The sequence below is a fragment of the Entelurus aequoreus genome, linkage group LG17, assembly GCF_033978785.1.
Source record: "Entelurus aequoreus isolate RoL-2023_Sb linkage group LG17, RoL_Eaeq_v1.1, whole genome shotgun sequence".
NCBI classification, from domain to species: domain Eukaryota; kingdom Metazoa; phylum Chordata; class Actinopteri; order Syngnathiformes; family Syngnathidae; genus Entelurus; species Entelurus aequoreus.
In genome coordinates, this window is record NC_084747.1 from 6522642 (window position 1) to 6545524 (window position 22883).

The window sequence follows — 22883 nt, forward strand, 5'->3', positions numbered from 1 at the left end:
AGCTTCTTACTGATTGTAGCCCACTCCAGTCTTGTGCAGGTCCACAATTCTAAGATTTGTAGACTGGCTAGGCGACTCCAGGATCTTAATTATTTTGAGCCACTCCTTTCTTGCTTTGGTTGAATGTAACAATTGACTGTTAGGTTGTATTAATTCCATTCATTAATGTTTGTGACATTAGTGGTCTCTTTTTCACAAAGCTTCTTACTTATTGTGACCCATTCCAGTCTTATGCATGTCTACAGCACAATCCTAAGGTTCTATTGACAGATTTTTGGTCTTGTCAAGGGGTGGAGATGTGTAAACAAAGGAGACTGTTTTTGTAGCAGATGTCTTTTATCCACATAACCAGTTTAGCTTTAGAGTACATTCCTAAAGAGACAGGACTAAAGTTTGTTCTTCATGGACACATAAGTAGGGAGGTTCCGATGTATGTTTCCGATTCAAATACCGATCATCAATAAGTGAGAACAGTCGATTCCAATACCGATCATCCATGAGTGAGATCGGCCGATACCAATACCCATTCCAATCCCATGTATTAACTGTAAATGTTTCAATGTATTCATGATTTATGTCATGCTCTCCTGTTTGATGACAAAATTATTCTATTATATGGTGAGTGATATTGACAGTTTAACAATATACAGCAAGCACAATGTTTTAACTTGTTCTTTATTCTATTGTATGACATACACTTGTTTAAGAAAAACTTAGTCAGAATTACACAATAACTAAACAAACACTACTATCTACTACTCATTGAAATATGTTTTGCCCTCAAAGTCCTACTGTGTCCAAAGACGTATTCTCTGAATTTGTAAACATTAACAAAAAAAATTGTTTTTTTAAATTGTGAAAATAAAAATATAGATCTAATCATTCTAGTAATGATCATCAATTGATATTACCCTTGATCGATTTGCCCTCTTACTGTGACAATGCTGACACACCAACAGTTGCTGTTATATTAAGTTCAAGTACCAATGATTGTCACACGTACACACTAGGTGTGGTGAAATTTGTCCTCTGCATTTGACCCATCCCCTTGTTCACCCCCTGGGAGGTGAGGGGAGCAGTGGGCAGCAGTGGTGGCTGCGCCCGGGAATAATTTTTGGTGATTTAACCCCCAATTCAAACATTTGATGCAAGGGTTTGAAGCAGGGAGGTAATGGGTCCCATTTTTATAGTCTTTGGTATGACTCTGCCGGGGTTTAAACTCACAACCTACCGATCTCAGGGCGGACGCTCTAACCACTAAGCAGGTTATTATTATATAGGTATTATTGTCTCTCGAGACTCTTATTAATCTACTTACTCATTTGCTATAATAATAGCTACTTACGCTCTGATTCAACATGGTTCTATCGACGCTTCTTAAACTTTACTAAGCACTAATTTCTCCTGTTGTTTATAGCTGACTTAGCGATTAGCATGCATGCTCCTGTTTTCTCTAGGAGTACAACATGTTTAGCCTTGTCCTCCAGTATAATGATACTTAAGATACTAAGAAATGCAGTTTATTTGCCATAATTGAGGCGGTTATTAACTTAGGGAAGCAGCTCAAAACTGTATAGAGATACACAATTAGCTGCTAGCTTGTCAGCTGGGGGACTAAATAAATGCAAATTAGCCAGGAGGGATCTGTGTTTCTAATCGGCATTGAAAAGCATGCATTGTCAATGGCGATCACATACTTTTTCACAAAAACTGATCGAACGGCATATAAGCAATGTTTACGCTAGTCAGGGATCCTCTATATCAGTGGTCCCCAACCTTTTTTGCACCACGGACCGGTTTATTGTAGGCAAGTAAATTTCAGGGGCCGGCTTTCCACTTGTGCCAGATAAATACAGCGAAAATAAGTGCATGAAAAATACAACCCACTATAATAATAATAATAATGGATTAGATTTATATAGCGCTTTTCTAGACACTCAAAGCATTTCACAGAGAAGTGAGAAAGGCTGAATTAGTGGGAGACTGGTGCTCGTTTCTTTGCAATGAGATGCAAGTGGAAATCAGACTTTGGCTAAAATCTGTCACATTAATTATTTTACATGTTCATTAATGTGCATTGTATCATGTCACAAAGTTAGAACAAATATAACAAATGGCAACTTCCTATGAGGAGTTTTATTGGGGTTAGGGTTAGGGTTAACTCTATAAACAAGCTTATTGGTGTGTCTAGTGCAGTGTTTTTCAACCTTTTTTGTGTCCAGGCACATTTTTTGCGTTGAAAAATGCGGAGGCACACCACCAGCAGAAATCATTAAAAAACAAAACTCAGTTGACAGTAAAAAGTCATCGTCGCAATTGTTGGATATGACTTTAAACCATAACCAAGCATGCATCACTATAGCTCTTGTCTCAAAGTAGGTGTACTGTCACCACCTGTCACATCACGCCGTGACTTATTTGGAGTTTTTTGCTGTTTTCCTGTGTGTAGTGTTTTACTTCTTGTCTTGCGCTCCTATTTTGGTGGCTTTTTCATGTCTTCCTTTGAGCGAAATTTCCCGCATCTACTTTGTTTTAGCGATCAAGAATATTTGAGTTGTTTTTATCCTTCCTTGTGGGGACGTTGTTGATTGTCATGTCACGTTCGGATGTACATTGTGGACGCCGTCTTTGCTCCACAGTAAGTCTTTGCTGTCGTCCAGCATTCTGTTTTTGTTTACTTTGTAGCCAGTTCAGTTTTAGTTTCGTTCTGCATAGCCTTCCCTAAGCTTCGATGCCTTTTCTTAGGGGCACTCACCTTTTGTTTATTTTTGGTGTAAGCATTGGACACAATTTTACCTGCACCCTGCCTCCCGCTGTTTCCGACATCTACAAAGCAATTAGCACCGGCTGCCACCTACTTACTCTGCCAAGCTCTAGACAACACCGACATTCAACAACAACACAAAATTTGCAGACTACAATTACTGGCAAAAAATATTTTTTACCCAAATAGGTGAAATTAGATAATCTCCCACGGCACACCAGACTGTATCTCGCGGCACACTAGTGCTGGTCTAACACTGGTCTAGAGGGACAAGGCGAAAGTTAAGTGGGAGAAAATGCAGTCCTTTATAAATTATTTAATGTTTCTCTGCGGCCCGATAGCAAATGCGTCACGGACCGGTACCGGTCCTCGGACCGGTGGTTGGGGACCACTGCTCTATATGACAGGAGTCCTTATGCGCCTTACGTAGTTGTGTTTTAACGCACAACATTGCTGTTAGCCATTTGTTAAGTTAAACATGTGAAGGTGTGACATAGCACTATTTAGTTGAATAGCATTACACGAGTGCTTCCATAGTCCCATAAATCCTGTGTCACATTGCACGTTTTCGCTAAATCATCATGTCACCACTAACTAATCGCCGTCATCGTGAAAGGCTGCTGTATGTGTTAGAATCTGACTTCTCCAACAGGATGGGAGTCACATCCTGTTTGTTTTTTTCTCTCCCTTTTTTTACCCTCCTCCTGGCGTCAAGTTAGTTCACAGAGTTATCTGATCGAGATGCAGCTTTCCACTTCTCTCCGCAGACACAGTCGTCAGAACGCCACGGATGCGCGCGAGGGAACGAGACGCGACCATATTTCATTTCTCACACATCCCTTGCGCATGAAAATCCCAATGCGGCGGTGGATGAATAGTAAATGAGTTGTCGAAAGAGGACCGGAGACATTGTGAGGGGAAGCAAAAAAGGGAGCAGAGAACGCACGGCCAGGCCTTCATATACGCTTCATCTATACACTGACGACGGCTCGCAGGAAGGCGAGGAGGCCTTAAATGCTGCAGTTGCCCTGGTAACCAGGCAGCAATGGAGTGAGGGAATCTACAGGCACCAGCTAAAACCCAGAATGCAGAACTTTTCTCTCCTCTCTTCGTCGTCCATTTCCTCCCTTCATTTAACCCCTCCTGACCGCCAACACACTGCTGCTGATGTCACGGTCGCCATGGAGACCGGTGCAGCAAGGGTGAGGTCAGGGGGAAAGGTAACTACGGGCCACTCATGTAAGAACTCCCCTTCTATGCATGCACTACAGTAGGAAATAATATAGAGGTGTATGCGGCTGTAGATATTGTGTGGTGCAACACGAGTTAAGGGGAAAAAAATGTCTGAATACTTTGGGACATGAGCCGCTGAGTCACGTTCCCAAACATCTACAGCTCAAAGCGGATTATCTCACGAAACACTGATGACAAACCCATCCGTCCATCCATCTTCTTCCGCTTATCCGAGGTCGGGTCGCGGGGGCAGCAGCCTAAGCAGGGAAGCCCAGACTTCCCTCTCCCCAGCCACTTCGTCCAGCTCTTCCCGGGGGATCCAGAGGCGTACCCAGGCCAGCCGGGAGACATAGTCTTCCCATAGTGTCCTGGGTCTTCCCCGTGGCCTCCTACCGGTCAGACGTGCCCTAAAAACCTCCCTAGGGAGGTGTTCGGGTGGCATCCTAACCACATGCCCGAACCACCTCATCTGGCTCCTCTCCATGTGGAGGAGCAGCGGCTTTACTTTGAGCTCCTCCCGGATGGCAGAGCTTCTCACCCTATCTCTAAGGGAGAGCCCCACCACCCGGCGGAAGAAACTAATTTCGGCCGCTTGTACCTGTGATCTTGTCCTATCGGTCATAACCCAAAGCTCATGACCATAGGTGAGGATGGGAACGTAGATCGACCGGTAAATTGAGAGCTTTGCCTTCCGGCTCAGCTCCTTCTTCACCACAACGGATCGATACAGCGTCCGCATTACTGAAGACGCCGCACCGATCCGCCGGTCGATCTTACCATCCACTCTTCCCTCACTCGTGAACAAGACTCCGAGGTACTTGAACTCCTCCACTCGGGGCAGGGTCTCCTCCGCAACCCGGAGATGGCACTCCACCCTTTTCCGGGCGAGAACCATGGACTCGGACTTGGAGGTGCTGATTCTCATCCCAGTCGTTTCACACTCAGCTGCGAACCGATCCAGTGAGAGCTGAAGATCCTGGCCAGATGAAGCCATCAGGACCACATCATCTGCAAAAAGCAGAGACCTAATCCCGCAGCCACCAAACCGGATCCCCTCAACGACTTGACTGCGCCTAGAAATTCTGTCCATAAAAGTTATGAACAGAATGGGTGACAAAGGGCAGCCTTGGCGGAGTCCAACCCTCACTGGAAACGTGTCCGACTTACTGCCGGCAATGTGGACCAAGCTCTGACACTGATCGTACAGGGAGCGGACCGCCACAATCAGACGGTCCGATACCCCATACTCTCTGAGCACTCCCCACAGGACTTCCCGAGGGACACGGTCGAATGCCTTCTCCAAGTCCACAAAGCACATGTAGACTGGTTGGGCAAACTCCCATGCACCCTCAAGGACCCTGCAGAGAGTATAGAGCTGGTCCACAGTTCCACGATGACAAACAGCCATACGAAATAATGCGGTATAGTAAAACCTTTTAAGTTGAATGAATCCGAAGTTAGTGAACGCAACGCACACTACTTGTGGTCACGCGAGACTTCGGCACTACCAGTCAGACGTCACCGTGACCTCAGTTCAGTTTGCTGGCATGTCTTCACAAGCATTTTGACCACATCCCATGGAAGCTGCTACAGATACCATTTACAGTTATGGAACAAAATGAGGGCACTCATTTATATTATCACAAATCATAAGAAGGGTAACTGTTAGAATAATTGTTTCTAAATTATCACAAAAAACTTTGTGTTGAAATGAGTTCCAGGCAAAAGGACCGGGGCTGTCTTTGAGGCCTACCAAGAGTAAGGCTCGTAAAACTCCACTGTGTAATATAAGGGGGGAGAGCCACATGAAGGGTTTTCTGTTTTCTCTCATGTATGGTAATCAACAGAAGGATGTTGTTCTGGCCCAAGGACTTCAAAGCGGAGAGATGACAGGATCTGCCCAATTTCCAGACAAACTCTTTTTGAAGTATTTTACGAACTCTTTTTGAACTATTTTATGGAACTCTTTTTGAACTATTTTATGGAACTCTTCTTTTGAACTATTCTGTAACCAAAGGCAACGCTGTTTACGACCCACTTCCCTCTGGAAGTGGAAGCGGTGGTCAGGTGGGAGGAGAAAGTCAAATAAAGGAGGAGTGCAATCTTGTGGCAGAGCGTGCTGGAGATTGTAGAAGGATACAATGTCCGGGCGACTCTCCTCAATATATTGAGTCCAAATTGAATTCTGTCTCTGTTTAATTCTTTGCCTCTTGTCTTGTTTAATAGATGTCATCAGTGTTTGAACCTGACAGTTACATTTTTTTTTTAGGGATGCACAATATCGCCGATACCTTCCTGCCTCTCAAGACTGATACCGATAACATTATTGTATATATATATATATTTTTTAACTGTATTTTGTGCCACCTGGAAGTAAGAATGACTCAAACAAAGGTGGCTTTCACAAACTGTACCTGTAGATTTGTCCTGACAAAGGTTCTAGCATCTTCAACGATGATAAAGGGCTGGTCGTTCAGTGCCATGATGTAATCACAGATCGCTTTAGCCCTCGGGTCGTCTCTGGCAAACTAGGAACAAGCCCTGAGCTTTTCTTTTGCGAGTTTGAGGTGTCTCTGCTGGGTTTCAAAACACAGTCAAAGGACGTTGATTTCATTTTTGATGTGCTGAAGCGCAATGTTTTTTCCCCGCCTTGCGAAATGTTTGCTGAACCTTTGGTGCAACACAGCACGTGAAAAGTCTTCCTCTGAATAAGTGAAGATCGATGCCATATTTGTTTATATGAGCTGGAGGAGGAGTTTACCACAACCTTAACTATATTTGCTCACGCTAACCCACCTACAGCACATTTCGGGTAATCTCGCGTCATTGGAGCATTTTTTAAATCAGTTATCAAAGCTTTTTTTTATTTTTTTTTAAGTTATTGGATTTATAATTCCTCCTATCGGCCCGATATTTATGGTGCATCCCTAGTATTTCCACAATTCTGTGACTGTTGTGTTAGAAGGTACCAGTAGAGTGGAAAAACAAGTTGACTTCATATGCTTAATTGTGTTTCATTGTATCCAATAAGCCATTGTATCCATTTAACCGTATCTAATCCAATACGCAAAGTATGTAAAAATACCGTCTAAACATCACAGAATGCCACAAATTTAGTCAGCCATTTTGAATATTCTGCTCTGAATATTCTCGACTATTTCTGTAGATTTTATGTCACTGTAGTAACGCTCCTGCACTCTGACCATGTTATCAGATCAGCCGTACTGGAAATACGCAAAAATGTGCTGTTTATTATTTACAATCTTTATGCAAGACATATATCCTTGGCTTTTTTCATGCAACAATTGAGTCAACAGATCAAGGGTCCTCTACTGCACCCATTATAGCCTCTCAAAACCCCCAGAAACCGCCAACAATACTCCATTCACATATTGTGACCTGAAAATTGACCAAGTATGAGTGATATTGTGTTATTGTAAGCGCCAAGGCAGATGGCCTATTTTTAGCGGCCATTGATAGCAGTGAGCTAATGCTAGCTTATGCGGCTTGTTCTACTTCATCTCAAAGTTGCTAAAACTAAATTCTAGATGACAATTTAATGCATTTCTCACCTGGTTGTAGAAATATGTGGCCATGAACCGAGAGGCTGGTCGACTTTGATATCCCCATAGATGGCAAAAAAAAAAAAGACATAGTTGCAGCAACTTTTAGCGATTGAATCTTCATCCAAACGGAAATATGCGAGTGTCCCGTTTGTCGGCATCAGAATGAGTGTGGAAATTGTATATAATTTGTTTTATTATGTTTAGTTTGTATGTTTAGCACCTAGAAATGCTGCTGATGCTATAGTGTTACAATAAAGCTGCATTTGTTTAGCACTCGGCTTTTAAAACTTGTCCTCATCCTCTTTGTGTTCGGGCTCAAAAAATATAATGTTCTGTGTTGTATTTTTTCCCAAAGTAATCGTTGTTGGCTCTCACAAAGTCTGCTTGATTAGCATTGTTGTTGATGGGGTAGGGCTCTGTGGTTTCTAGCGCGACGTCACGGATCATGTGACTGGTTTCCTCATTACCTCTGAAAATGGCTAGCGAATCACCACGAGATTGTTACTATTTTGATCACATCTATTTATTCGCAAACTTTGGAAGTCTTTTGGTGTCAAAAATCAGATATAAATGATAATAGCTTCAATATAGAGGCAACTTGTTTTTTAACTCTACTGGTACTTAAAACATTGCCTGTACAGCTAATGATTAAAGTTCAATTATGGACACAGCTCCTACCCTTGAACAAATAATGTTTATTTCCATTATTTTCTGACCCTGCATCAGTGAAATTATGATAACAATTGTGAACTTCCAAGTACAGTAGCACCTCCACTTAAAAGTGCCCCATTTTATAAGTGTTTTGAGATAAGAGCTGCCTTTCGGCTAATTGTTATGCTTTAAGTTGCAAGCAAGTATCTGAGTTACAAGCATCAGTGCCGTTAGTTGTTATAGCAAATGCCACGGAGAAACCCGTAAGGTGGGACCAAAGCATTTGGTCTCACTCGATAGTATTAGCTTACAGCTAAAGTTTGACATAACTTTGTTTTTCCAAGCACGGGAAGGAAGAAAGTGAGTGTGAGAAGAAGTAGTTGATGATATTCAATTAGTTAAAAAAAAGAAATAATTAAAAACATGAGCCAAGATAGTTAAAATAATATCTAATCAGCAGGCATTTATCCATGAAAAGATATAAAAGCTGCTGATGGTGTGTTTGACGGAGAACCAGCTGGAAGGAGATACCATAGAAGTCCACTCTCCGAGGTAAAAGCTGTACATTATCATTGCATTATTTTATAAAACTACCAGAGGGAAGACGCTGTCACGGGGAGAACATGCAAAATCCACACAGACAGACCCCGAGCTCGGGATCGAACGCTTGACCTTCGAATTGTGAGGCGCACACACTAACCCCTGTCCCACCTGTTGCCGGTGGAGCACCAATTAAATTGATTTCAATTATTTCCAATGGAAGACAAGAGAGACACAAGTGTTATGCGTTAAGAGCTTCGTCATTAAACATATCAAGCTTATAAATCGAGGTACTACGGTATTACAATGAGAGCCGCACTACTTCCTAATAAAAACGCTTAAATCTGATCAACACAGTACAGACGTGTTTTCATTTGAAGTACAGCCACGCTAACACATCTGCTAAATGTTCGGCACGCATCTGCCGTTAAATAATGCACAATGTTATGATGTGAGTCGGCGTCTTCTGTGTACGGGCGGCATCAGCTGGCAGTGCTGCTGGATTAAATAAATCCCCCAGCATGTGTTTACACCAAATGAGGGAAAAAAATTCAAAAGCTGTTGATGATGAATACAAAAAAACTCTCCTGACTTTTAACCCTGTAACACCCCTTGTTGTAAAATTACAACGTTACCTTTAACCATCCTAAAAAAAACAATCCGTTATATTTTTTTTTACCACATTTACATAGTCATTGGGTCCTATTGTTCAGTCTCACAAGGCTATTGGATCGTAAATGTGTTTAAGTCACGCTTTCTGGCCATGAACTCACACAACCTCTCAAGGTTTCCTTCGAACAACATCTATTTGTTTCATTGGGCTGGATTCATCAGATTCAAGTAAGTAAAATGTCTTTTATATATTTCTTTGGGTTGTTATTACAATGTCTAGAGCATGTACACTACCGTTCAAAAGTTTTGGGTCACATTGAAATGTCCTAATTTTTGAAGGAAAAGCACTGTACTTTTCAATGAAGATAACTTTAAAGGCCTACTGAAATGATTTTTTTTTATTTAAACGGGGATAGCAGATCTATTCTATGTGTCATACTTGATCATTTCGCGATATTGCCATATTTTTGCTGAAAGGATTTAGTATAGAACAACGACGATAAAGATTGCAACTTTTGGTATCTGATAAAAAAAAGGCTTGCCCCTACCGGAAGTAGCGTGACGTAGTCAGTTGAACATATACGCAAAGTTCCCTATTGTTTACAATGATGGCCGCATGAAGTGAGAGAGATTCGGACCGAGAAAGCGACAATTTCCCCATTAATTTGAGCGAGGATGAAAGATTTGTGGATGAGTAAAGTGCAAGTGAAGGACTAGTGGGGAGTTGAAGCTATTCAGATAGGGAAGATGCTGTGAGAGCCGCGGGTGACCTGATATTCAGCTGGGAATGACTACAACAGTAAATAAACACAAGACATATATATACTCTATTAGCCACAACACAACCAGGCTTATATTTAATATGCCACAAATTAATCCTGCATAAAAACACCTGCGTGTTTGTTATGCTAGCTCCTAGCTCCTCTGCTAGCTCCTAGCTCCATAGAACACGCCAATACAATTCAAACACCTGATCAACACACACAATCACTCAGCCCAAAAGACCGTTCACCTAACCCAAGGTTCATAAAGCTTACCGTATTTCCTTGAATTGGCGCCGGGAATATAGTATTCGCCTGCCTAGAATTACAGCCGGGTCAAACTCGTTTTGCAAAATAATTAGCGCATGCTTGGCACTTCCGCCGGGTCAAATATGAGTCATTAAATGACTCCCGCCTCCAGGTGGTAGAGGGCGCTAGTGATCCTTCTTGCGACTACCAGTACTGCAGGAGACAGGTACTGCAGAAGAAGACAGCAAGCAGCAAGCATGCAGCAATTGTTTGCTTGCACTTTTAACATGGAGGATTACATATCTAAAATAAAACCGTTTTCTAAACTGGACTTTCAATCGAAGCAGGAGGTAATAATTAGAGGAATATCTCCAGAGACTTTTAAAATTGAAGAAAGATGAGAAAGACTGCCTTTGATCAGAAGCAGCTGCACATGGACCCATCTACAAGTAAAGGTAAGATCATAATAACGTTTTTTTTATTAAATGTGTTTTTAATGATAAGGTATGCGCCGGAGTGAGAAGAGGTTTTAAAATAATTAGAGCATGCTTGCTCATTCCGCATGGTTTAGGTAACCGCAGGAGTGAGAAGAGGTTTTAAATTAATTAGCGCCCCTGCGGCTATTCAAGGAAATACGGTATATATTTTTAAAAAGTTACGTACATACGCAAAAAAAAGTTGCGCACATACGGTCAAGCGATCAAATGTTTAGAAGCCAAAGCTGCATACTCACAGTAGCACGTCTGCGTCTTTGTCATCCAAATCAAAGTAATCCTGGTAAGAGTCTGTGTTGTCCCAGTTCTCTACAGGCGTCTGTGTATCGAAGTCAAAAGTCCTCCTGGTTAGAGTCTCTGTTATCTGAGTTCTTCCATCTTGACTGCATCTTCCGGGAATGTAAACAAAGACGCGCCGGCTGTGTACTGTTGTCGCTGACTACGTTCGAAAAATACGTCCATTTCGCACCGACAACTTTCTTCTTTGCTTGCTCAGCTTCCTTCTCCATAATGCAATGAACATGATTGCAACAGATTCACGAACACAGATGTCCAGAATACTGTGGAATTATGAAATGAAAACAGAGCTTTTTCGTATTGGCTTCAATGTGGAAGGCATACCCGTGTTCGCCGGTCTACGTCACGCGCATACGTCATCCTCAGAGGCGTTTCGAACCGGAAGTTTAGCGGCAAATTTAAAATGTCACTTTATAAGTTAACCCGGCCGTATTGGCATGTGTTATAATGTTAAGATTTCATCATTGATATATAAACTATCAGACTGCGTGGTCGGTAGTAGTGGCTTTCAGTAGGCCTTTAAGTGTTTTGACCCTAAAGTTTGCAGTGGCCTGAAACCCTTAAACACAAACACTGCGGTATGTGCCCTCCCCCCCCCCCCGCCCCCCTTCCTCAAGAGGAAACATACAGCCTGTGACGGGTGGGAGCTTAAGAGAGCTCAAATTGGATAATCTAAGCAGCACACAAGCCCTCTTTGTTCCGTTACTCCACTACCAACAGAATCATCGTGCAATTTGACAAGCACTCAGTTTTCCACAATTGGTCACACGTGATGAGGAAAAGGCGGGGCTAGAGTAGTGTGGGTGATGGTGGCTCCTCACCTGGATCATGTAGAGCTGGGCAATGCGGTACTCCTCCACACTCATGGGCATGGGGATGCGGTACTCCTTGATAAGCATGATGATGGGGGGGGTGGAAAAGGACTGATAAAGGAAAAGGATGAAGGGAAGGGTGGGTTAGGGGAGGAGGGAAGGGAAAGGGAAGGACAGGAGAAAAGTCCGGAGGCTCCTAGAAGCGACTCGTCAAATCAGTCGCTGAGGTCCACATTGATGGGTCCTGTGTGGGAAGAAAGAAGAGAGGTGGGCGTTAAGGACGGAAACGTACTTGGAAAATGATTAACGACAACCCTAAAAAAAAAAAAAAGAAAGAGAGAAAGCATCGCCTAAACAGCCTAAAGTCCTTCTCTGACAGCATTCATCACTCAGAGGAGGAACAAGAAAAAAAAAAAAAAAAAAGCAGGCAGGGGATACAATTCCAAGGAGTGGAGGCTCACAGTGGGATGTGCTGCATCTGTGCTTCCAGCATCCACGCTCCATCCAGCATCTCACTTACAAGTAAAGCACTTCCCTACTAAAACTTCTCTACTTATACACGTGCGGGTGTGTGTGTGTGTGTGTGTGAGGGGGCGGGTGGCCGGACAGCAAAGCCTCCTTCGCCGACGGTCCCTAACAATCGCCCGAACATTCAGCTCCGTCACATGTCGGGGGACTCAACTCAGCATAAGAGGGATTACAGTTTAGTGGGGAGCAATTACATAACGTGGTAAGAGGGCCCCTCCACCCCAGCGCATGATGAAGGTTGCACAAATAGCAGCCGGCGTCGGGTGAGAGTGGGAGGCGGCGGGGTGAGTTATACATGCGCAACATGTGTGCGGCGTGTTAGTTGCACAAGTCTGATGGAAAGAACAAATCCTCAGACGTCATTGTACCGATCATGTTTCTACAAAATTGCTGTTTTTGTTGTGGTTTCCATTAACAAAAACTGTGAGCGGCACAAAAAAACCTGACGTGTGTGTTAATGTGGCTCTTCAAGCCGGATAATGAAGAACTGCAGTGGGACAACACCTAATGGGGTGGTGCGGCATAAATCATCTACAAAAGCCAAAACCACGCTGCAAAAACTGAAATCTAAGTAAGACTAAATATGTAAAATAAGGGTGATATTTGCTTATTTTCTGGCTGATAAGATAATTCTTCTCACTAAGCAGATTTTATGTTAAGAGTGTTTTACTTGTTTTAAGGGTTTTGGTCCTAAATGATGTCAGTAAGATATTACAGCTTGTTGCTGAGATTTGATGACCTATATTGAGTAAAACATGCTTGAAACTAGAATATCAACTGTTGCAAAGCTGTGTCATCAACACTCACAAGTGGCCGATAAATGCGTTAAAATGTAATATCGGAAATTATCGGTATCGGGTTTTTTATTATCTGTATCGTTTTTTTGTTTTGTTTTTGTTTTTATTAAATCAACATAAAAAACACAAGATACACTTACAATTAGTGCACCAACCCAAAAAACCTCCTTCCCCCCATTTCTTTCTGTTATCAATATTCTGGTTCCTACATTATATATCAATATATATCAATACAGTCTGCAAGGGATACAGTCCGTAAGCACACATGATTGTGTGTGCTGCTGGTCCACTAATAGTACTAACCTTTAACAGTTAATTTTACTAATTTTCATTAATTACTAGTTTCTATGTAACTGTTTTTATATTGTTGTACTTTCTTTTTTATTCAAGAAAATGTTTTTAATTTAGTTATCTTATTTTATTATTATTTTTAAAAAGTACCTTATCTTCACCATACATGGTTGTCCAAATTAGGCATAATAATGTGTTAATTCCACGACTGCATATATCGGTTGATATCGGTATCGGTAATTAAAGAGTTGGACAATATCGCAATATCGGATATCGGCAAAAAGCCATTATCGGACATCCCTACTCACAAGTATAAAACTACTTTTTCAAAGTAATAATTTCTTACTTCAAGCATGAAAAAAAAAAAAATCATGATTTTGACACAATTGTGTCTCATAATTAAAACAGATGGCAGCCAAATGGACATTGCTGTTTTATTTTCAATGAAACAATAGAAAATACGTACTCATATAGTAGTACAGTTGGCACAGTACAGTAAACTGACAGTTAATATTTAAACATTTAACATGTGACATTTCTAACAATTTTGAACAGAAATAGTTCATGCACATTCAGATAAATTATACAAAATTACAATTTAAAAAAATGTTGGCCGGGGGCCGGGCTTTATATATGCGCACTAATTGACTGAAAGAGCACGCACTTGGCGCGATGATGTCATGTTATCCATGGAAAAATGCATTTTTAGACCATATGATTTGCCTGAGTGGCTAGGAGACCCCGAGAGTAACAAGCGGCTGCCTTGTTGCCTTTCCATTAAGAACAATAAATTAGTTTTTAGTATAAGTTTGCTGGTTTCAAGAAATGTAATGCCGAGCGCATATCATTATGTCAAGATAATGGCACTAGCATTTACTTCATTTAAGAATGTTTTTCAACATATTAAGCAAAAAGGTGTCTTTTTTTTCTACCAAGAAAAGTGCACTTGTTATTAGTGAGAATATACTTATTTTAAGGTATTTTTGGGTCCATTGAGGTTAGCTAATTTTACTTGTTCTGGAAAGGCTTGACAAGCCAAATTTTCTTGTTCTATTGGCAGATAATTTTGCTTAGTTCAAATAAAATACCCCTAATTTTTGTGGGTTTTTTTTCTTGTTTTTGAACACTGACTTTTTGAAGTGCAGTGAAGTTGGCACGTTGTGTAAATCGTAAATAAAAACAGAATACAATGGTCTGCAAATCCTTCTCAACTTATATTCAATTGAATACACCGCAAAGACAAGATACCCAACGTTCGAACTGGAAAACTTTTGTTATTTTTTGCAAATATTAGCTCATTTGGAATTTGATGCCTGCGACATGTTTAAAAAAAGCTGGCACAAGTGGCAAAAAAGACTGAGAAAGTTGAGGAATGCTCATCAAACACTTATTTGGAACATCCCACAGGTGAACAGGCTAGTTGGGAGCAGGTGGGTGCCATGATTGGGTATAAAAGCAGCTTCCATGAAATGCTCAGTCATTCACAAACAAGGATAGGGTGAGAGTCACCACTTTGTAAATAAATACGTGAAACGAATTGTTTAGGAAGAACATTTCTCAACAAGCTATTGCAAGGAATTTAGGGATGTCGCCATCTATGGTCTGTAATATCATCAAAAGGTTCAAAGAATCTGGAGAAATCACTGCACGTAAGCAGCAAGGCTGAAAACCAACATTGAATGCCCGTGACATTAGGTACTGCATCAAAAACCAGTGTGTAAAGGATATCACCGCATGGGCTTAGGAACACACGCCCCTGCTTATTTCAGCAAGACAATGCCAAGCCACGTGTTGCAATAACGTGGCTTCATAGTAAAAGAGTGCAGGTACTAGACTGGCCTGCCTGTAGTCCAGACCTGTCTCCCATTAAAAATGTGTGGCGCAATATGAAGCCTAAAATACCACAATAGGACTGTTGAACAACTTAAGCTGTACATCAAGCAAGAATGGGAAATAATAATTCCACCTGAAAAGCTTAAAAAATGTATCCCCTCAGTTCCCACACGTTTACTGAGTGTTGTTAAAAGAAAAGGCCACGTAACGCAGTGGTAAAAATGCCCATGTGCCAACTTTTTTGCAATGTGTTGCCGCCATTAAATTCTAAGTTAATGATTATTTGCAAAAAAAGATTTACTTTCTCAGTTCGAACATTAAATATCTTGTCTTTGCAGTCTATTCAATTGAATATAAGTTAAAAAGGATTTGCAAATCATTGTACTCTGTTTCTTTTTACGAATTACACAACGTGCCAACTTCACTGGTTTTGGGTTTTATACAAAAAACATCACTTTTGTGCCGTAACAGGAATAAAAATGTTTAACTAATGCGTTAAAATGTAAACGATACCCATCCCTAGATTCAACTATTCAGATATAACATGTACCAAAACACTTTTAGTTCAAATCATTTTTTCTGTTTCTGAAAAAAAAAAACATTTTGTTCCTTAATGATCGTTAAACTTGTATTTGTTTTACAAAACATTATTTTACACTACCTCAAATTGAAACGGCTCTTTAATATATTCTCTTTTAAGCTATTTGAGTTTTTAAAAATCCACAATTTGGGTTACTGCTTGTAATTAATTGCCAACCCCCTTGTGAGAAGCACTAATGGATACAAATAATGAAGGCATGAGAAGCAATTTAACATTTCAAAATGTTTAGTAACTGTTGACAAAAAATAATTCAAAAAGTATTCAGTATACCAGTGATACTGATGTTTTACTGCACAATGCAAGTAAAACTAAGAAAGATCTTTGGTGGGGAAAAAGTTGGCCCAAACACGGAGGTGTAGTTTGTACCGTGGGTTACCTGTACCGTTGTACCCCTATTTTTCCACATCAAATAGACAGCCTTTCTTTAATTATCGGCTGCTTCTAATTAAAGGCCTACTGAAACCTACTACTACCGACCACGCAGTCTGATAGTTTATATATCAATGATGAAATCTTAACATTGCAACACATGCCAATACGGCCGGGTTAACTTATAAAGTGACTTTTAAAACTTCCCGGGAAATATCCGGCTGAAACGTCGCGGTATGATGACGTATGCGCGTGACGAAGTCAGAGTAACGGAAGTTATGGTACCCGTAGAATCCTATACAAAAAGCTCTGTTTTCATTTCATAATTCCACAGTATTCTGGACATCTTTTGCAATTTGTTTAATGAACAATGAAGGCTGCAAAGAAGACAGTTGTAGGTGGGATCGGTGTATTAGCAGCGGACTACAGCAACACAACCAGGAGGACTTTGTTGGAGCGCTAGCCGCGCTAGCCGCGCTAGCCGCCGACCTCACCTAGACTTCCTACGTCTCCGGGCCGCCAAACGCATCGGGTGAAGTCCTTCGTCCTTCTGCCGATCGCTGGAACGCAGGTGAGCACGGGTGTTGATGAGTAGATGAGGGCTGGCTGGCGTAGGTGGAGAGCTAATGTTTTTAGCATAGCTCTGTGAGGTCCCGTTGCTAAGTTGCTAAGTTAGCGTCAATGGCGTCGTTAGCACAGCATTGTTAACCTTCGCCAGCCTGGAAAGCATTAACCGTGTATTTACATGTCCACGGTTTAATAGTATTGTTGATTTTCTATCTATCCTTCCAGTCAGAGGTTTATTTTTTTGTTTCTATATGCAGTTAAAGCACGATGCTATCACGTTAGCTCGTAGCTAAAGCATTTCGCCGATGTATTGTCGTGGAGATAAAAGGCACTGAATGTCCATTTTGCGTTCTCGACTCTCATTTTCAAGAGGATATAGTATCCGAGGTGGTTTAACATACAAATCCGTGATCCACAATAAAAAAAGGAGAGTGTGGAATCCAATGAGCTTGTACCTAAGTTACGGTCAGAGCGAAAAAAGATACGTCCATCACTGTCTCTCAAGTCCTTCACTGTAACGTTCCTCATCTACGAATCTTTCATCCTCGCTCAAATTAATGGGGTAATCATCACTTTCTCGGTCCGAACCTCTCTCGCTCCATTGTAAACAACGGGGAATTGTGAGGAATACTAGCTCCTGTGACGTCACGCTACTTCCGGTACAGGCAAGGCTTTTTTTTTATCAGCGAGCAAAAGTTGCGAACTTTATCGTCGATTTTCTCTATTAAATCCTTTCAGCAAAAATATGGCAATATCGCGAAATGATCAAGTATGACACATAGAATGGATCGGCTATTCCCGTTTAAATTTTAAAAAATCATTTCAGTAGGCCTTTAAGGCTCTGTCCTCTTTGTGGTTTAGGTAAACAGATTATATAACTGGAACATGCACAGTAAAGGCATTAACTTGACTTCAAGGAAATAAATATGAAATACTTTTCTTTAAAAAACTAAACTAAAATAGCTGATCTCAATGGCAACTGTACCTATGAAGGTGGTAGGAGAAAAAAACTTTTTTCTGTCCAAATGCGAATATGTAGCGTTACATAAGCTGAACATCCACTCATTCCTGACCACGTTTCTCTGGCAGCCGGCCATAATCGCACTAATATTCCCACTGCGTCACTTATCCAGCGAACAAAGGCCAGCATTGGTGAGGCACCTGGAGTCGCACGGGGCACTGGTCTTTTGCGTTCCTGTGTAGGCGCCCTCGTATTCTAAGCTTGCGGACACATGCCTTACCTAATAGACCACATTGCCGTTTTACAATTATATCATCGGTGCAGTGCGGTGGATAAAAATCAGAGCAGGGCGCCGCGTTATAACCGTCCTCTCGGGAGACACCGGGCTATAAGTAGACCACAAGAAAAGGGCCAAAAGGAAAGCCCGTGGCACCGACACCTGAGAGGTCTCAGGAGTCTCGATTTCGAGGGGCTAGGTCACACGGTTTGTTCCACTTGGAGCATCCAACTAGGTGGCAGCAGCTCAAACAACCGCTGCTACCGCCCTCTGAGGACTCGCTGAGACGTTCCTCTTTGCCAGCGAGTTTAGGAGGCTTCTGAAGGTCTTTTAGTGTGACATAGTGGGACGAATCGGAAAGTCAACATTGACAACAACACTACATTACAAAGAAATGGAAACCTTGCACCACACTGGCCACTAACGACTAGATTTAGAGAATGACACAAAGACACTAAGTTATTTTCCATATTTAACAACTGCTTTTACTAGGTTGAGGAATAATACAGCAACAACATTATATTTGACAAAAAAAAAAAGATCAAATATTTATTTCAAACCCAGAAGCATGTATGACAAGGTTAACCAAACCAATTATTACATGCATTATGCAGCTGAGATGGGCTCCAGCACCCCCCGCGACCTCAAACGGGACAAGCGGTAGGAAATGGATGGATGGATACATGCATTATTATTATGTATTATCATCAAATCAATGGTTAATTTGGTTCCATAACAATAATGGCCGTTTATCTGCAATAATTTGTAGGTCAATATATCGTCAAGCAAAATTTGTTATCGGCCGAGGCCTACCATGAAGAGTATAAAACATATAAAAATTACAATTAAAATACAATAAAAATTTAAATATGCACAAATGGAGGAAATCTGTGGACAAACTGCTGTAGGTTCAAAAATGCCTTAGAACAGTGGTTCTTAACCTTGTTGGAGGTACCGAACCCCACCAGTTTCATATGCGCATTCACCGAACCCTTCTTTAGTGAAAAAAACAAAGTTATATGTTTTTGGTAACACTTTAGTATGGGGAACATATTGTAAGTAACAAAGACTTAATTTAGAGTTATTTGGTTAGGGTTAGAGCAGGGGTCCCCAAACTTTTTGACTCGTGGGCCGCATTGGGTTAAATAAATTTGGCCGGGGGCCGGGCTGTGTGTATATATATATATATATATATATATATATATATATATATATATATATATATATATATATATATATATATATATATATGTATATATATATATGTATATATATATATATATATATATATATACATATATATATATATACATATATATATACATACATATATATATATATACATATATATATATATATACATATATATACATATATATATGTATATATATATATATATATATATATATATATATGTATATACATATATATATATATATATATGTATATATATATATATATGTATATATATATACATATATATATATATATATATGTATATATATATATATATGTATATATATATATATATGTATATATATATATATATATGTATATATATATATATATATGTATATATATATATATATATATATACATATATATATATATATATATATATATATATATATATATATATATATACATATATATACATATATATACATATATGTATATATATATATATATATACATATATATACATATATATATATATACATACATATATATACATATATATACATATATGTATATATATATATATATATACATATATATACATATATATATATATACATACATATATATATATATATATATATATATATATATACATATATATATATATACATATATATATATATATATATATATATATATATATATACATATATATATATATATATATATATATATATATATATATATATATATATATATATATATATATATATATATATATATATATATATATATATATATATATATATATACATTGTCTTTTTAATCCGTTTTGACATTTAACATTGTCACGTTATTGATGGGAAAATTCATTTTTAGACAATATGATTTGCCTGAGCGCCTAGGAGACACCGAGAGTAACAAGTGGTAGAAAATGGATTAGAAAGGAAAGATTAAAAATTTAAAAAAATTTAAATTCATAAAAAAAATTAAAAAATAAATACACTTTTTTTTTTAACTTGGGACTTCCCGTGGGCCGGATTTTGGATGCTGGGGGGGCCGGATCCGGCCCGTGGGCAGTAGTTTGGGGACCCCTGGGTTTGAGGGTTAGGGCCAGGGTTAGAGGGTTAGGGTTATAATAAGGCCATGCCATGCCGAATAAGGCATTAATAAGTACTTAATAATGACTAGTTAAGAGCCAATATGTTACTAATTTGCATGTTAATAAGCAACTAATTAATGGTGAATATGTTCCCCATACTAAAGTGTTACCATGTTTTTTTTACTGGTGCACAAAATGAACCGTGCATGAACATCACCTTGTTCAAAGAACAAAACCAACACAGTGCATAAACTCACAACAAATTACACACCTGCAAATCAGTCTGACTTCTGCTGTTGCCGTATCCGTAAAACGCAGATAGGGAGAAGTTTTTATTTACACGATGAGTCGGGTGTGTCTTGACCTCCGTCGAAACCCTGAGCCCGACTCACCGAACCCCTAGGGTTCAATCAAACCCAGGTTAAGAACCAATGCCTTAGAATCACCCATTCTCCTTATGTCTAACTAAATGCAGTGTTTCCCATAAACTGCCAAGATACCTGTGGCGGTGGGGGCGTGGCTATGGGCGTGGTTACCATGACATCATTGAATATTTTGCATAATTTACTAGAATGATATGATTTTCTCTATAAAGGCTCAAAAAATGTATACTTACTAATTAATAATAACAGTTTTGTTTTAAAGGTCCATCCATCCATCCATCCATCCATTTTACAATATAATTACAACACTTTATGTACATATTTATATACAGATTTGAACAATAAGTTATTCACTGAAATATATTTATTAATTGTGGTTCTTACAAAAAATATATCTTATAAAATATAAAAGCTAAAATGTCTCTTAAAGCTCTGCCCCTTTAATTAGTGCATAGTAAATAATTTAACTTTAGCCTACTACTACAACCATATTATTTACCAGCAACATAAAGTGAAACAGAGGCAGAGGTGTCCTGCCATAGTCAGTAACAAATAAACAGAAAACAGTAGTGGTCAAATACAAATAAGGCAACAAGAGAAGTATCCTACACTTCTCTTTTGTAAAGTAAATCTGAGCAGCCTATATGGGCATCTACATCAACTATATGATTTGCCTGAGAGGCTGGACAGGACAAAAAATTAAAAAAAATAAATAAATAAATAAAAATAATTATTTTTTATTTTTTATTTGTGGCGGACGTAATTCTTTCGTGGCGGGCCGCCACAAATAAATGAATGTGTGGGAAACACTGAAATGTACAGGCAATAGCTGGTTTTGGTTTCCATTCCGTTTAGTTAGTGAACCAGACCGAAGGGTGTTGACATAAACGGTTCGACTGGATCAATAATTGCTAAGAATGTCAAAGAGTAGGACTAAACTAAACAAGCTCTGCTTCTTCCAACCACTTTCTGAGGATGTTAAATTGTGCAAGGGTAGTCATGTAATCTTCTTCTATGTAACTTGTTATAAAGCATGCCCAAAACAAACCATGATAAAGACCAAATTATGTCCTATTTTATCCTCGCCACAGACACTCAGCGGGAATGCAGCCTCAATCTTTGGGTTACTTAGCATGCAGGATCTTCTCTCCATTGCACTCCGTTGACGAGGCTTTCTGAGCTTGACTACTCTATTAACATAATCAATATGTATAATCTCCTTTACAGCAGCCCTATTCCAAAGACACTGTTGCTTGGCTGTTTGCTCCCATTTAAACTAATATAGATGCATCGCACAGCACAAGACCTGCAACACTCAATCCACCGACCGGCCAGCCTCCAGTGTGCAAGCGCCACGCTTGACCCAGAAAAGAAAGCACTCACACACACTGAGCATAAAAATAGCCCAGTCACAATAATCCCAGCATACGCAAGCAGAGTGCTTGACGTCGTTTGCTCAGAAAATATGCTCATTCCCTTCTAAAAATACAGCCTGGACCCCCCTGGAGGCAGTGACGCAAGAGCAGCACACAGCGCAGCTCATTGCAAGAGCAGCCAGCGAGGTTCCCCGCTTCAGCTAAACAGAGGCTACGATACGAGTGGGGGTCTGTGCATTGGAACTGCTTTCTCGGAAACAGTCACACCAATCGGAAGTACTTCAGGGCAAAAGGTACCAAGTTTAACCTCATAAATCCTTCCCAAATAGCTACAAAACCAAATCACCATAACATTTGGTACATGTCAGGTTCAAACACTGATGACATCTATTAAACAAGACAAGAAGCAAAGAATCAAACAGAGGCAGAATTCAATTTGGACTCAATTGAGGAGAGACGCCATTGACCTGTAACCTCTTACAGTGTCACCCACGCTCTGACGAAAAAGGTTTACGTCTCCTCCTTTATTTGGACACTCCTTGTTTACACAACATCTGCTTCCAAAGGAATGGGGAGTATGTAAACAGTCATTGTTTTTGGTCACATTAACACAAAAGAAAAAGATGCCTCTGGCTTG

At 39.9% G+C, this 22883-nt stretch overlaps 1 protein-coding gene across 5 annotated transcripts in view; it reads right to left on the reverse strand.

Annotated features, from left to right (window-relative positions):
* The window catches only part of LOC133632213 (membrane-associated phosphatidylinositol transfer protein 2-like), a 154892-nt gene that overhangs the window by 71726 nt on the left and 60283 nt on the right, over window positions 1-22883 (reverse strand). For all 5 annotated transcript variants that reach the window (XM_062024510.1, XM_062024514.1, XM_062024513.1 and 2 more), the window contains exon 2: window positions 11989-12223. In XM_062024510.1, the coding sequence (XP_061880494.1) occupies window positions 11989-12066 (78 nt within the window). In that variant the 5' untranslated portion in view covers window positions 12067-12223. The remainder of the gene's footprint in view (window positions 1-11988; window positions 12224-22883) is intronic.